Source organism: Serinus canaria, chromosome 19, assembly GCF_022539315.1.
Source record: "Serinus canaria isolate serCan28SL12 chromosome 19, serCan2020, whole genome shotgun sequence".
In the NCBI taxonomy this organism is placed as follows: Eukaryota; Metazoa; Chordata; class Aves; order Passeriformes; family Fringillidae; genus Serinus; species Serinus canaria.
The window spans coordinates 2946382-2962962 of record NC_066332.1 but is presented as its reverse complement, the minus strand read 5'-3'; the positions used below and the strand labels follow the sequence as shown (position 1 = coordinate 2962962).

The 16581-nt window shown below is 50.6% G+C and overlaps 1 protein-coding gene across 2 annotated transcripts in view; it reads left to right on the top strand.

Annotated features, from left to right (window-relative positions):
- RPH3AL (rabphilin 3A like (without C2 domains)) overlaps window positions 1-16581 on the top strand; it is a 37886-nt gene continuing 21305 nt past the window's right edge. The window contains exons 1-5 of one of the 2 annotated variants that reach the window (XM_018919480.3): window positions 1-65; window positions 7587-7703; window positions 9444-9587; window positions 11091-11220; window positions 14697-14783. In XM_018919480.3, the coding sequence (XP_018775025.1) occupies window positions 7627-7703; window positions 9444-9587; window positions 11091-11220; window positions 14697-14783 (438 nt within the window). In that variant the 5' untranslated portion in view covers window positions 1-65; window positions 7587-7626. The remainder of the gene's footprint in view (window positions 66-7586; window positions 7704-9443; window positions 9588-11090; window positions 11221-14696; window positions 14784-16581) is intronic. The other variant, XM_030231351.2, reaches the window with a different exon arrangement.

The window sequence follows — 16581 nt, the reverse complement described above, 5'->3', positions numbered from 1 at the left end:
CGTTTCCGCCTCGTCCCGCCGGGGCAGCGGCTCCGGGAGCGACCGCGGCTGAGGCCGGAGCGCAGGTGGGTGCGGGGGGAGCGGCTTAGCCCAGCTCGGCTCGGCTCGGCTTAACTCGGCTCGGTTTGGGCGGAGTTTGAGCTGGGATTCAGCGCCCGGCAGCGGGAGGAAAAGCGGCGTGCCCGGGGTTTGTGGGTTCTGGGAATGGGGAGCAGTCTGGAGGGGTCAGGGGCACCCAGAGCCGGGGGAGAGTTCGCTGAAAGGCTCCGGGAGCAGCTGGGAGCTGGCCTGGCGCTGGGCTGGGGCAGCTCCGCAGGTGCCTTCCCACCCCCAGCCCTTCTGGGAATTTGGGCGGGATTCGGGCTCCTTAAGGGAATTAAGTGTACGTGGTAAAGATGTGCAGGGAAACGAGCCAGAGATGGGAGGTGAAAGCGATGTGTGGAAAAGTTACGAGCACGTCCTGCTTCTGGGAGGTGGGAGAAGCCAGCCGTGGGAGGGTGGGTTGTCCTGGGTTTTAGGTGATATCACACGAACGGTGAGATAGGGAAGAAGGTGAGTGAGTAGAAATCTGTTTTTAAGCTGATGGGAATTTTGAAGTTTATAATGAATTTTCATTCTCAGAAGGAAGTTAGGCTTTCTGTGAATGAGCAAATGTAGATTGTTATGGGGATTGAGCTGGTTAGGAAGGAGATCCTGACCTTGTGATGGTGTTAGGGGTATTCTTGAGATTGTTAGAACTGGGAATAGGATAGGGGTGGAGAGGGTTATTCAGGTTGGATGTGAGGGTGACAGCGACGTGCTGTGCCCACCCTCGGGGTTTTTGGGGTGCTGCAGGTTGGCTCAGGTGCTCTCCAGCACCTGGTCAAAGTCCACGGCTTTCTTTCTGCTCGTAGCAACGATGTCCAGGGTGATAAAAGCCTCGCAGTGGCCGCGTTTGTGGTGTTGTTCAAAGGGTGCCGAAAACCAGTTTGACACCTTAAGGATGCCGAGAAAAGCTTTTCCATCCCCCAGATGTGCCGGCAGGCCTGTGCCTCGGAGGACAGGGAGTTTTTTGGAAGGCCTGGCTGCTCAGCAGAGTTTCACTAGCTGTTCTTTTCCTGCTTCACTGGAGGTTACCCGTGGAACAGCCTGGCATGAGGCTCTTCTTCTGCACGGGATTCCTGGACAAAGCTGGCCTGTGCTCAGTGCTTCCCTCTGTCCCATTCCTTCTAAGAAACCTGATGCTTCTCTGAAGGTTGGGAGGTGCCACACTGCCAGCCTCCAGCCTCAGGCCTCCCGAGCTTTTTAGCATATCAGAATAGTGAAATGAGTTTCTCTAATTGGCCATTTAGATGCTAATTTGCTTCTCCCATGCTAGATCAACCTGCCCCGAACTCGAGTCAGAAAGAGCCTGCTGTCTTCATGAATTATTCACTTTGCATAAGGCACCTGCCTGGCTGGGGATCAGGAGGAAATGGGTCCAAAGTCTGATAAATAAAGATACACCTTGGCAGGTGGAACAGTGCTGGCTTTCCTCCCCAGCATCAAGGGGTGCTGGGACACCTGGAGGCTGCTTTGCTTTGGCAAAACCTGTTTGGGTTTTTTTTTTGTTTTGTTTTGTTTTTTGGGTTTTTTTTTTTTTTTTTTTTTTTTTTTGCAGCTCACCATATCTCAGGTAGCCACACTAACAAGTACTTCTCGTTAATAAAGAATTGTTGGTGCTGGATGTCAGCTTTCCTGTCGAGCTGATTTTATCTTCCCACTCACAGGACTGGCATGGACCTCCAGGGCACTGCATTTTAAAAACTCTTTATAAGCTCCATCTTAAAAGCAGTTTGGCTTCTTGCTGCTGCTGCTGGGATTGGGAAGCAGCTCTGGTGGAGAGGAAACTTCTTGGTTTTTCCCCCCCAAACCTCATGCTCACCCACTTCTTTACCAGCTCGGCCTTTCACCATGAGGACACCTCCCAGCTGGGGTTTGATTTGGGCTGGGCCAGCCAAAATGAGGATCTGAATGAGGCTGTCCCCATTTTGCTGGCACTGATGCTGCCTGGATTGAGCTTTCATGGGGAAAATTTCTCTGATCAAGTTGTTCTCCCCGAGTTGTTCTCCTTAAGTTGTTCTCCCCAAGCTTGGCAAAGCTTTGTGGTGTTTATTTGGGCAGTGTTTTGGCCTGGGCTGCAAGTCAGCTCTGATCCCACTGGATCCCTGTGCCAGCTCTGATCCTGTTGGATTCCCTGTGTCTCCTGGCTCTCCATCTGCTGCTGGGGGTTGGTAAGGAATGCCAAAACGCTGCTCCTCAGCCATGCCCAGGTGTGTCTCTGCCTGAGAGAGCTGCTGGGGTTCTCCTGGCCCTGCTCAGCCCTTATAAAATCATTTTCCAGCATTTTTTTGGTGCCCACAGCAGGCTCCTGCTGTAGGAGCTGTGGAACTGCTGGATGTGGGTGTGAATGAGCAGCTCAAGGTGCTTCAGGTGTGAGAAAAACTTCTCCAAACCCCTGATTCAGCCTTGCTCTGGCTCCCAAGCCAACTTTGCATTTCCTACAGCCCCGAGGGTTCTCCTGGCACTTCAAACCAGCTCTGAAATACAGCTGGGGCATTTTAAACCTCAGGGGAGGAGTGGTGGCTGCAGCAATAACCTTCCTGCTGCTGGGCTGGCTTAACCTTATCAATCCCTGCCCCTCATTTGTGTCATGGCAACACCAGCAAACACTCCTGGGTTGCCAAGGTTTCCCTGGGATAATGGGGTCTGGCTGCAGAGCAGGAGGTGATTTCAGTGTGAAAAATGTGGATTATGTGATTGGCTTTTTGCAAATATTAACGTGGATATTATGTGTGTTGTGTTAGAAAGTTGGGCGGTATTAATCCTTTTAAGTGGTGTGTTAAATATAGTTTTAGGCTATAACATAATGTTAAAGTAGAAACTATGTGATGTAAGATGCTTTTCTGACTAGCTCAAGGAATGGATAAGATAATCAAGAAATTCTTCATACAGAGATAACAGCAACAAGACATTAAAATCCCAAAGAGAAAAATTGTTACCTCCTTATTAAGAAGAACCAAATTCCTGCCTTCTTTCAGACTCCACAGAGCCAAATCATAATTTACAAGATGAAGGGGGAGGAATTGACAATAAACAAAAAACTCCCTAGTTTAAAAAGAATGTTCACATCATGTGTGAAATATATGAATATACAACAAACTGTTACTCTTAAAAGTTAATCCTTTGTTAGCAGAGAAGCTTTTTTGAAGAAAACATCCAAACATTCATAACTCTTTACTTTTGTATTGTCCTAACTCTGATTGTCCAAATTCTTATAGCTCTAATTTTTATTACTGTTTTTATGCTATAGTATAAAAATAGATAGTATAGTATATACATATATTATATACATATACTATAAAAATATAGTAATATATAAGAATATACTATAAATATACTATGATATGCTATAAAAATACAGAAAAATATAGTAAAATATAGTATAGTATATACATATAGTACATATATATATATATATATACTATATGTATATGCTATATATATTTTTAAAATTGTAACACAAGTAATTAGCATTTTTCCCAACACTGATTTCTTGGAGGGAAAACCTGGGAATCCTGGGGGAGGTGATGCCCTAGGAGCAGGTGAGGTAATTACACAGCTTGGGAATTGGGAGCTTGGCTCCAGCCAACTGCTTCATTTTGATTTTTGTAAAATGAAGTATTAAAAAAAAAAGTTGCCTAATTAATTTGCTATGAAAACAAATTAATCTAGACACGAGGTGCTCAGCTGCCATAGGCAGGCAAATGGAAGCTGACTGGAGGCCTCCTCGTGGGCCTGTGTAGGATTTTTTGTCTTTGCAGGGCTCTGAGGGGTTGATGCTTTGTGGGCCCAGCTGCAGGAAGGCTGGGGCAGGCTGTGCTGTCACTGCATGAGGAGCTTTTTGTGCCATGAGTGTCAGCAAAACCCTTCAGTTTTAACTTTGGTGAAGTCAAAATGTCTGAGGTGGAGGGGTGGGGAAGGGACTTGGTGCTGGAAAAGCGAGCTGGTAAATTTGGGAGAGGGAAATGTTGAGGGTGTTAAATAGGGCTGCAGGCTGGGTCAGGCAGGGCATGGTGCAGGGGGCTCTGGGAGGGTGTTCTGGGGAAGGATTGTTGGGCTGTGCTCTTCTGTTCTTCCTGAAGCACCTGCTCTTGCAGCTGGTGAGGTGGCAGCTATGACCTGCTGTGTCTGTGCTGTTATTGAGGTAAAATTCATGGTGCTGATGTTGATGTCCTGCTGAGAAAACCTGGATTCTCTCTCAGGAATTCTTGAAGAGGATCATGTCCAAGGGCTGTGCCTGCCTGCCACTGCTTCCCTCCCTGCAGGGCTTCTCCCTCCCAGACTGAAGTCCTGTTCTCAGTTCTGCTGTCTCTCATTGTGGAGGCAGCAGAGGCAGAGCTGCAGGCAGGGATGTGCTCAGTTCTGCATCCTCCAGGATGCCCCTGGCCCCACAGGAAGGGGCAGCCCTGCAGGGCACTGCTCCTGCCAAGGGCAGCCAGGTGGACCCAGATTTAATGAGGTTTTGTCTCACATGACTTCCCCCATCACAGGAAAGGAATGAACAGGTGGAGTGGTTTTAAAGCAGGTCATGGAATATTGAGAAGAGCTCCCCTTTTAATTCTGAATTTGGGTAAGAAGCAGAAGCCTGGAGTGAGATATTTTTCTGTACCACAAAGTGCTGGTGCTTTGCTGTCACCCTGTGTGCAGGGCTGTGGGTTTCTCTTGCTCTCTCACCAGTAGAGAAGAGGAGGACAGGGAGGGGATGGCTTGGTGCTAACTGGAGTATTTTTGAGAGAAAATACAAGACTGAAGGGGGGGGATATTTCACCACAGCCCAGGGAAATGACATCCCAGGCTGGTGTGGTTTTGCTATCTGGGTGTTTCTGATTTCCCTGCACTTCTTGTCCTGTACTGAGATAAGAGAGAAGATGCTCCACGCCTTCCACTCCTCTGGCATCATTCCCACACCCCATGAGAGACAATCTTTCCCTCCAGCCCTGCTTTTCCCCAGCACACCATGCCCTGCAGTCCCATTCCCATTTCCTTCCTCGAGCTGTGTCCCCACCAGGCTTTTTCCAGAGGCAAAAGTGGAAAGCCAGCAACTCCCATCAGAGGAGATGGCACATCCTGTAAATCTTTCAGGGAATAATCTCTCTGAGGGCTCTTTTGGGATCTGGTGGCTCTTTAGGCTGTGTTTTGTTTGCCTTTTCTCTTTGCAGATGCTGCTCAAGGAAGGGGGAGGACAGGGAGCTTATGCTGAGTAACAAGAGGCAAAGGACCATGACATTGCTTGTTTTTGTTCAGTCACGCTGAGCAAAGCTCACTGTGCTCTGAGGCTGGAGAATGCCTTTAAGCCTCTCCTGAGAGAAATGCTCAGCTCATCTGCTCTGTTCTGACTCGCCTTCAGCTCTGGTGGAGCAGATAAAGCTCTGCTGAGGAGGGGCAGATGCTTCCAGCACAGCTTCCCACCCTGAGAGCTGCTGGCAAAGCCAACTCCTCTGCCCTGGCTCTGCTCTGGGGCTCATCTCCAGCTCCAGATTTTATTCCAGAGACCCCCCCCCAGGCACCACAGGCTGCCTGCCTGGAGCCCTGCATGGACACAGAGTGTGGGCTGTGCTGTTCTTCAGGTGTTCACGAGTGGGAGGGAGGAATTCGTGGTGCAGCTGAGGAGTAATTTAATATATGCATTTGTGTGGGGGGCCACATATGCATATAATCCTGTAACCACACATCACAGGCTTGGGAAATCTCTGGAAAATCCCAGGTCAGCCATTCTGTGTGCAATTGTAGCTTTTCTGTGCTTCTAACTCAGGCCTGAGGGTGGGAGCCTCTGTTCTTGTGCTGTTCATGCCTGATTGCTCCCCTGGGTGTGAGCACTGTGGGATGGGAGTGGGGAAGGTGTTCTCAGTGTTCTCTCCTGGCTGGAGATTGTCAGATTAAAAGAGCAGGAGGTGTTCTGGGGCTGGGTGGAAATGCAAAACCTGGAGTGTGGCACTGAGCAGAGTGGGGAGAGCAGTGCCAGGGTTCAAGGTTTTCTTCTCTTTCAAAAGCCATCACTTTGACTAATGTGGCAAAGGTTTAAAAAACCCTGTGTGACATTTCTGTCTGTCCTTCCTGCGTCAGCCCTGCTTCCTGCAGCTCTCCCATCTCCCCCATGCCTCACTTTGCAGAAGTCAGACTGTGCTGAGCCCACACCTTGCTTCACACACACATTTCCCCTTGCACTGAAAGAAATCTGTGTGGAATTTCCCCTCTTCCCTCCTGCCTCTTGCAAGCACTGCCTTTTCAGGCTCTCCCCAGAAACTGGGATGGCCAGAGAGGAGGGAACTGCTTCGTTCTGGCTCTGGGGGCTGAGGTGGGGTTAGGCAGGAGGGAGCTGGCAGTTCTCTGGTGTTTCTGTGCTGGGGGATGTGTGAGCTGAGCACGGCAGGGAGGGTTTGATGTGCACAAGCTCTGGGTGAGGGGGCCAAGGCCACCAGGCCTGGCACAGCACACAGAGCTCAGCGTGGCAGCAGCAGATAGCAGAGGTGCCTACAGCACTGCTGGGGAGTGAGGCTGGAAAAACAGAGTTTGCTTGGGAACTCCAGCACAGCTGGCAGGTGACACACCTGGCCTGCCATTGGAGCTGATTTCTGCTTGCCAGCCAGCATTAAACACCTTATCTCTGCCCAGCAGGTGTGGTTTCAAAGCTGGCAAGTGTCTGTGCTGGGGACAAGCATTAATACCTGGGAATTTATGCATTAGGGCTTGTGAGACACTCGCTCTGCTGGAGAGCAAATCCAGCTGGTTAAAAGCTCAGTACATCAAGCCTAGTTCAGCATCCATTGAAATCTTTTGGCTGTGCCTGTCCCTTGGTGCTTTCCATTCATCTGAGCTGCTGGGAGGACTCAGAACTGCTCAGCTGCAGAGTCTCTCTGGGGCATGTTTCTCCCATGAGCATCTGGAAGTTGGTTCTTGCTGCCTTTCCTGATCAGTTCAGTGGAATTTTCACTGAGCACTGGTGTGACCATGCCAGGGACAGGAGCCACAGCAGGAGATCTGCTGCAGGAGGTGCTGTCTTGAGCATCAGAGGATGCAAACAAGCTGCTGTTGTAGGCTGGAGTTATAAATATCAGGCTATTATGGAGGCAGTTTTAATGAAGGAAATGACTTGCCACTATTCATGCTGATTGTTGCGTGGGTTTTTGTTTGTTACCCCATTAAGAGGTTAAAAAAAAGGCAACTACCTTCTTTGTGTCCTTTGCAGTGGCTTTCTCTGTCAGAACTGCAGTGCTGGGGCTCTGGAGGTGGGGAGGCAGGGATTATTTTTACAGACAATGCTTTTCTCTAGTTTGAAATGAAAAATCAGGACTGACAAAGAGTGTCTGGCTTTTTTTCCTTGTGTTTTTTTTCAGAGTATACCATAAAATCTAAACTTCCAGCCTTGCCTTCAAGGTATCTGAAAGTATTTATTAGCTCATATTTTATGAGGGTGATGGGATGTTTTTATCACTGTCTATGGGTGAGAGTCTGGCTGCTCCCACTGTGTGTGGTGCTGGCAGATCACCTCTGTTTGCTTCTTCCAGGTGTGACTCCTGCCACCCTACCCCTCCCCAGGCTGGGGCCATGGCTGACATGATTTTTGGCAGTGGTTCGGGCCCCTGGGTTTGCCCCAACGACCGGCAGCTGGCCCTGAGAGCCAAGTGAGTCCTCCCCACCCTCCTCCTCCTCCTCCTCCCCTTCCACCCTCAGCTCTGCCCTCACAGCTTTCCTGGTGTCTCTGGGCTCTTGGCCTCCTCCTGCACCCCTGGGAGTCCGTCCCCCTGGGTGAAAGGAAGGGCTGGAGCACCCTAAATATAACTGATGGCATCCCCCAGCTGCCAGCACCCTTTTGTTTTAGGAACTTGTCATTAGTTCTCATTTTCCCCCCCAAAGTTAAAATTACTGCACAACCTAAGGACTGAAAGGATGGGGATGAGTCAAGCTCTAGAATTGCATTTTTCTTGGATGTTTTCATTCCCTGGCAGCTGGGACTGTGCCACCTCTGCTCTTGCCTGATCCCCTGGGCTCAGCTGCTGCTGCAGGGTTAGAAAATAGGGGAACACCCCATGGTTTGAGGGGGCACCCTACTGCCACCTCCCCAGCCTGCAGAAAGCCTCAGCCAGCCCAGGAGTGCATCCTCCTTGCAGCCATAAGTTTATCCAGTGACCTCCAAACCCCTCCTGGATGGTAATTAATTAATTGAGCTGTGAAAGCTCCTGCCTGTTGCCAAGAGAGCCAAGGAGAAACATCAGCTGCTGCATGTGAGGCACAGGGGGTTTGCTGGAGTCCTCGTGTGAACCTGGGCCAGACCAAGGCAGGATGGTGCCAAATTTGTATTTCTAGGCATGCCCAGAGATTTGTGTGTTTGAGCTGAGGGCATCAGGGATGTGGGATCCTGCAGGGAGGAGGTGATCCCCGTGTTTTGGAGTTTGCTCTTGGCAGCAGCAGCCATCTCTGGTAGGGGATGCCCAGGGGTGCTGCTGCTGCTTTGTGGACAGACAGGAATGGGGGGTTGCAGTGGTAAAACACAAAGAGGAGCAGAAAGGGAGGGCAGGGAGAGGCAGCACAGCACTCAGTGTGGAAATGTGCTCAGTGAGAGGAGCCTCCTGCTTTGGGCTGTAGGCATGGAACTGCCTTCCCTGCTGGGGGGCTGCTGTGGTCTGTGTGCCTGGGCTGTGGGGCAAGGCAGGGGAAGATGAAACAGCAAAACCTTGTAAATATGATTGCCTGGCAAAAGATTTTGAGAATATGGAAACTATAAGTGAGATTGAAATGAAAGCAAGCTTTGAGACACCTTAATTACTGAACAACTGGAAAACAATGGCATGGCCAGCTGAAGGTAATCCCCTTGTGATGGAACAACACCCTCTGCTTGCAGGCAGCTCCAAGGGTAGAGCAGACCCTGCTAGCTTGGCAGAAGGGGCCCAAAGAGGAGTTTTTAGGGTTTAAAACTACTGCAAAGAGAAGTTTTTAGGGTTTCCAAAGAGTAGTTTTTAGGCTTGGCAGAAGGGGTCCAAAGAGGAGTTTTTAGGGTTTCAAATGTAACACAGTATGGTAATGTAATGATTGTTACAGGCTGTATGTAAATGCTATAGGATTTGTATCTTGTATTAGACTGGCCAGTGAGAATTAGAATATTCAGCACAGAAGGAGATTTATGGTATTGTAATGGGAACCTCGCTCTCTCATCCTCTTTACCACACTCTTGCCTTCTCTCTCTTTACCTTTCTCCCCGTCTTTGGGGCCAGCTCCCAGCAGGGCCCTTTGCAATAAACCCCAAGTTCCACGACCTGGCTCCAGAGACCTCTGGTCTCCATCCATCCCAACCATCCCTGCAGGGCAGGGCTGGGGCTTTGTGCTTCCCTCCCCAGCTGAGTCCTGCCCTCCACCCCCTCCCACAGGCTCCAGACGGGCTGGTCAGTGCACACATTCCAGACTGAGAAGCAGAGGAAGATGCAGGCTCTGAGCCCCAAGGAGCTTGAGCTCATCCTGGGAGTCATCCGCAAGGCAGAGCAGCTGGACGTGGCGGAGCAGCGGCGCGTCGGGTACGGCCACGTCCCTGTCCCCTTCCCTCCCCAGAAAAGGTCAGCCCAGGCAGGAGGGGCTCTCCCAGCTGCCTGAGCTCAGCCTCCATCACTCACAGCATCCCTTAGGTCAGTGATTTTCCCCTCCCGTGCTGCTTGTTTAGAGGTGGTGACCGCTGGGGGAGGGTGTCGTGTTTTCCTCCTCGCTGAAGTCTTCCCGTGCTTCCTTTGAGCTTTGGGGGTTCAGCCCTGACATAGTCCCTGGAAGATGCAGGTGGTGCTGAGTGAGGCAGGGCTCTGGGAGAGGCTGGGCTGTGCCCAGGGCATGGATGGCTCAGGATCACTGCTGGCAGTGCAGTCAGGTTTTCCCTTGTCTGCACCAGACCCCTGGGATTTTGCCTGGAGCAGAGAATGAGTTTATGTTCTAGTTGGCTGAGCCCTCTGGATGGGGTTTGCTAGCTTGAATTATTTAATTTACAGGCATCCTTTTGCTGCTGCAGGTTCCCATTTGCTCTCAGTCCTGCTGGAGGTCCAGCCTGAGCTCTGGCTGTGATCACCCTGCCTTTAGAGGCAGGGAGCTGGGCAGCCCTGCAGCATTTCCCAGCAGTGTTTGTGTTCATGAGACAAACCCCAGGGACTCCCAGCCCTGTCCAGCAGGCCCTGCTTCTCTGCTTCCCTGTGCTGAGCTCATTAGCAAGGGCTAACAAGCAGTGGCAGTGATGCTTTTGTGACAAATGGGAGACCCCAGCAGCAGCCAGTGACCCTGAGGGCCTGCCTGCTCCTGTGTGCTTGCTGCTGGAGCTGCACAAGTGCTCCCCTTGCAGCTCCTGTGGTCAGGCATTCTCTGAAATGCCTTTTGTTCACTCCCAGGAGCTCTTTTGTGCCGGAGTCCAAGTCGAGGATCATAAATCCACTAATGATGGCTCTGGCTGGCTGTGCAGCCTGACCTCCCCAGCACGGCAGCCCCTCTTTCAAACAGCCCTTGCCTTGCTCTCCAAGGGGCCCTGGTGGATGGGACATTAGCACTAATGGGAAGGGGATTCATGGATGGCAGGATCACTCCCTCCTGCTGCTGGTGCTGATGAATGGCCTGGCTGCTGCTGTCCCCCTCTGCAGATGGCCTGAAGGCTGCCAAGCAGTGATCTCATGGCAGAGCAGCCTTGCTCTGCATGCTCCCCACACCCTGCATCCAAATTGCCTATCCCGCCTTCCTGCCCCCTCCCAGCCCTGCTGCTGCAGACATTGTGCATGCATGTGTGCCTCCTGTCTTCCAAATGGGCTGGAAGGAGCAGGGAGCAATCCCTGCCATTCCTGTGCCACAGCCAGGCTCATTTTGCTCTGATGGCTTCGGTCATTTTGGTCTTTGGCCTTCAGCCTGGCCTTCCTGCTCCTAATGGGATGTCAGTGCCTGCCCTGCTGCTTTCAGGGAGATGGGAGATGGAGAGGGCTTGGCAGGTTTAGCTCCTTTCCCAGCTTGGAGCTCTCCCTGCAGTGCTGTGACTGTGCTGTGCCTCCTGCCCGCAGGCGCCTGGTGGAGAGGCTGGAGAACATGAGGAAGAACGCCATGGGGAACGGCCTCTCACAGTGCCTGCTCTGTGGGGAGATGCTGGGGCTGCTGGGCAGCTCCTCTGTCTTCTGCCAGGACTGCAAAAAGGTGGGTTTGGTCACACGAGCCTGTCCTGGCAGCAGGACTCTCCAGGAAATGCCACCAGGCCCTTGGAGAGCTCTGCAGGCTGATTTTATTCTCACTGGTGCTGTCAGACCATCGAGTTTGCTGTGGCAGCCTGGTGATAGCAAGAGATTCAGGATCCTGGTGACAGCAAGAGATTCCTCAGGATCCTGGTGATAGAGATTCCTCAGGGTCCTGGTGACAGCAAGAGATTTAGGATCCTGGTCATAGACATTCCTCAGGATCCTGGTAACAGAGATTCCTCAGGATCCTGGTGACAGCAAGAGATTTAGGATCCTGGTCATAGACATTCCTCAGGATCCTGGTTATAGCAAGAAATTCCTCAGGATTCTGATGACAGCCAGAGATTCAGAATCCTGGTGCTAACAAGAGGTTCCTCAGGATCCCCAAGTGCCTGAGCTGCCCTCAGAGCTGGGATGGACTGTGCCAGCCCCCTCTGCAATTCCCAGCTGGGAGTTTTGGGGTTTGCAGTGTGGGACAAGGGGCAGGAATGTGCAGCCACCAGAGACAGCTCACAACAGAGTCTGTGAGCTTTGCTGGCCCTCACTGCCCTGAGGCCTTCCAGGAGGACCCAAGTCCATCCTCAAGCTCCAAACCAGTGCAAGTTTTGCAGCCCTGAGGCTCAGGGAGTGCCTGTGTTGTGTGAGTTGTTGCTCTCCAGCACCCCAGGGATGGTTCCTGCTGCTTTTGGCTCCACAGCTGGGGGGTTCATCTGTATTTCTGTGGAGATGATGATCTCCAAGGCAACCACCTCATCCTGCCTCTGCTGGGAGGTTGCTTTTCCTGCTCTTGAAGCCCATCTTCCCTGGGGACTCACCTCTGGGAGTTCCTTCATGCCAGCATGGTGAGGTGAGGGCACCTGCTGGGTGCTGGAGTGTTTCTGCTGAGTAAAACCTGCTGCTTTTACTTTTGTTTTTAGTAAAAACTACCATGGACTGGTGGTTGGACCACGGGGGACAACCTTCTGTGGCCCTGCTGGCTTTTGTGGGACACAGCCTTTGTGCAGAGCAGGTTCCTCCACTGGAAGCTGCAGAAATCATTGTGCAGAAAATTCCTTCTAAGGCAGTGCCTGGGGAAGGAGACACAACTCTTGGAGCCTCTGGGTCCTAAAGCATGGGGAAAGCAGCTTTTAGGGCAGGGGTGTGGAAGGAAACAGCAGTGGGGAGTGGAAGGTTGGGTTTGGATGGGGCAGTGTGGTCTCTGTGCACTGTGGGCAGTAAAGGGTGGGTGACAGGCAGGAGATTCTTGGCTGTTTCCTGTGTTTCAGGCATGTGGAATAACAGGATGTGCTCTGTTCCTGCCTTCTTCCCGTGGCACTTCTGCCCTCACCTTGTCAGGAGCCAGCTAAGTCACGTTGCCATGGGGCTTTTCAACCAATTTCCTGAGAACCCTGAGCACTGCTGAGGAGGCAGGGGCTGCTTCAGACACTTCCCAGCCCTGTCCCCTTGCAGGAGTGACCCTCAGCTGGTGGGACAGTGGGAGCCTGTCCCTAAGGAGGGCAGTGACCAGAAAACCCCAGAGAAAATCCAGATTTTTTTCTTTTTTAAATTCAATTTATTTTATTTTATTCCCTTTTGTCTGGAGTCTGTTGGGCAGTTCAGCAGCATTCATATCCAGGTGGATTTAAGTGAGCTCCTGCTTTTCCAGGGTGCATTTTGCAGCTTCTTTCAGACTGGCTGCACTTTTCAGCTCTGTGCTAGCCCAAGGCAATTCTGCTTGGGTGCCCTGGGCTTGTCCCCTTCTGCTTTTTAATGTTGTGGAGTGAACTCAGGGAACAGCCAACAACCCTTCAGCAGAGCACAGAGTGAACTGCTTGTTCCCTCTTGTCCAGGGATATCCATCACTCATGGAGTGCTGTGTGCAATAAGCAATTTGTCAGGGAATTATGGATTTTTTAAAGTTCATCTTTTTTTCTGGCAAGCACTGCTCTGGCACCGTGTCATTGCAGCACATTGAATTCAAAATCAGGAATTGTAGTGATGCACCTGAAACACAGCAAAGAATTTACCTTCAACAAATCCCTCCTGCTGAACAGAGCTTCTGATGGATCTTCTTTGGAAAGAATGCTTTTAATATTGGTTTTTATTACCTGGGAAATAATTGTGGAGAGAGAGAGAAAGTGTGTGCAAAGCCAGATGTGTTAACAAGAGCAGGAGTGAGGCAAAGCCCGGGCTGCTTCACCCTGCAGAGGGGATTGATGTCATGAGGAAAAGGTGAAGGATGAGTGGGAGAGGAAAGTGCTTTGTCTTGTGTTTAATGAGAAATGGGGCTGCATTTAACGCCCTTGATTTTTAGGTCTTCTTCCGAGGGGCTCTGAGTGATGCTCGATTTCTCAGCTGCTCTGCAGAGGAGGGAGGAGGAGGAAAACACCGGTTTAATGTTGGGATTTTTCAGAATTGGTGGCTGGGAGTAAAATCGGTTGGGAATTTCCACTAGAGGGAGCGTTTGAATGTGCTATCCGTGTGGGGATGGGGATTTTGGAGGGTGTTTTGGGCTGAGCTGCTCCCTCAGGGTTTGGGTTGGCCGAGGGAGAGCTTGGGGTCTTTTAGGTGGGGTCTGTGGCTGAATCTGCCAATGCCCCTTGGCTTGGGGAGCACCATGCTGAGGGTTGATGCACCAGGCTCAACAAGTTGTTCATTGTTTCTCTGGGAGGATGAGGATGAGGGCAGGAAAAGTGGGATGGGGAAGATGAAACCTTCATCCCTGGGCACAGGAGCAGCCTGGTGTGGGATGTGTGAATCTGGGGACACCCAATCCTTGTGTATATCTCAGCAAGCTTCTGCTCTCCTCTGGTGAGTGGCTTTTCCTCTGAGAGGATCAAAGGATTCATCCCATTTCTCATTCAGGCTGCACTGCCAGGGCTGATAGGCATCAGCTTCATTAGGTAATCTTGGGGGATCCAGGTTGTAAATGGCCTGGAGTGCCAGCAGGGACAGCAAAAAGGGCTGAGCAGAGCCAGAGACACTCAGGAAATGTGTGTACCCATGGCCATGGCCACCTGCTCAACAGCCCCAGATCAGGGAGAGTGTGCTGAGATGGAGGGGAAAACCTGGAATTCAACACTTGTGTGTGAGAGGAGCAAGGAGAACATTCCCAGTCTTGCACTTGTGCCTGCTCACAGCTGCTTTCCAAGCCTCAGAGAGTGAGGGTGAGGATTCAGGGGAATAAAAAAGCAGCTCTGGAAATTCACCTGTGGGTGATGGGGCTTGATTTAGCCCAGTTCCTTACAGCCCTGCAGCATCTTCCTGCAGGCAGTGGTTCTCCAGGAAAAAGAGGGAATTTGTGCCATGCTTTAGGTTTTTAAGGAGAGCAGAACAGAGCTGTTGCTTCTCAACCTTCTCTCCCCCAAGAGAGAAGGGGAGCTGCTAACACCACCTCTTTTTTTTGTTTGTTTGTTTGTTTGCTTTTCTCCCTTTTTTTTTCTCTCTCCTTCTTTTCAGAAAGTTTGCACCAAGTGTGGGATAGAAACTGTTGGAGGCCAGAAACGTCCCCTGTGGCTGTGCAAGATCTGCAGTGAGCAGAGAGAGGTAAAACCCAGCTGTGGGGAGCTGGGGCTCAGCAGCATCCACCTGCCCACCCCAAAGCTGTGCACTGCATGTGTGGGCTCTTCCCTGGGCCTTGCAAGGCAGAAAATGGGATTGGGGAGGCTTGGCTGGAGGCCAGGCAGGCTCCAACACACACAGTGGTGACAACTTTGTTTTATGAGGGGGTGAAGGGGAAAAAGCACACTTGCAGCCTGACTTTGTGGGATTTTTCTAGCTCTGGCCATAAAGAAGTTGTTCCCTTACACCCTTTCCTTCCTCACTCTGTGGCAAATAAACTTGGCTAGCTGTTTTTTTTAATACAGCTTTAGAGATGTAGAGCATAACTGCAATATTTGTCCCACTAAAAATAACTAGAATTGCAGCCTTTAAATCTCTTTTCCTCCCTGCCTGCAAAATCCCATAACTTGCCAGTGTGTGAGACTTCTAATGCAGGTCTCTAAATTTTTATATCCTTCATCCTTGACTTTAAACTGAAAAAAAAAATAAAAAAAAAATAAAGTGATGGTCTGCCTCAATTCTTGTCTGCCAGCCAGCATCCCCCAACATCAGCTCTGTGCTGAAGTGAAATCTGTGAATTTGTTCTGTGATTACAGATGGGTTTTCACTTGTTCCCATCAATTTATTCTGGGCTTTGCCTTGTGGTCCTTGAGCATCAATCCAGTCCAGCTATTTCAGACCAAGCTGCACCCAGCTGTGTAACCTGGGTGCTCTGCTAAATCAATTCTTGAAGTGTAGTGAGAGTGTTTGTGCAGGTGTTGGAGGTGCTGGATTTTTTTTTAATTAGTTGTGGAAGCTTTGCATTGCTTAGGTTTTACATTGGAGGGGTTTTTTTGTGTGGGAGCACCCACAAACTCCACGTTCAGGTAAAATGAGGGATACGTGGATGCTGATAATTTAAATTATCAGCAGCAGTGTGGGTAGGGCAGGAAGAGAGCATTCCAGCTCCCTGGATTTTGATAACAATTTGATACACTGAATCATCTAGATGTTTTGAATTCCAGATAGAGATCCCAAAATAGAGACTGAGGCAGGTGCAGGTATTCTCTGTGCTCTGCAGGGAAAGACAGGCACTAAAATTTGCTTTATTTCCTTTATTCTCTTGGTTTTTTCCAATCTCTCTGTACCCCTGTGGGTTTTTTTCCTATTTCTTAAAAAACAATAAGTACCCTGGTCAGTGGACAGAGAATGTTGGTGTGTCCAGCACATGTTATGTGTGGCCAGAGTGTGAGGGTATGATAACCTTCAGCAGCCACTCTGTGAGCCCTGAGATACAGCCAAAGTGCATCCCTGAGGAAAATGGATGGACCTTTCCTTCTTAGACTAAATCACAGCCTCAGCTTGCCTCTCAACCCTTAGCTTCTGCTTTATTTTCCAGCTCCCTTTGAGGTGGGTTCAAGTCTGTCTCCTTTGTTATTTATGCTGCTGCTGGTGCCCTGAGCAGGAGAAGGTTGGGAGGGCACACAGACATCAAATCATCCATCCCCTGTGTCTCCCTACATGCCCTGCCTTTATTGTGGGGGTTTGGGAACTGAGAATTAGAGAAACCTCAGCCAAGGAAGTTGAGGCAAATCAGAATAAACGTGGCCCAGCAGGATCTGAGGCTGCTGGGGTTGGACATGCCATCCACAGCTGACAGCTGCAGCCTGTGGCAGTGTCCACACTTCTTCATCCCCTTCATTTCCCATGTTATTATTTAGCCCTGCAGGCTGGAATTCAGCCAGCAGAAGTTTGGTGACACCTTAGGGTTGAGGTTAGAGTTAGAGTCCCCCTTTTGCAGTGC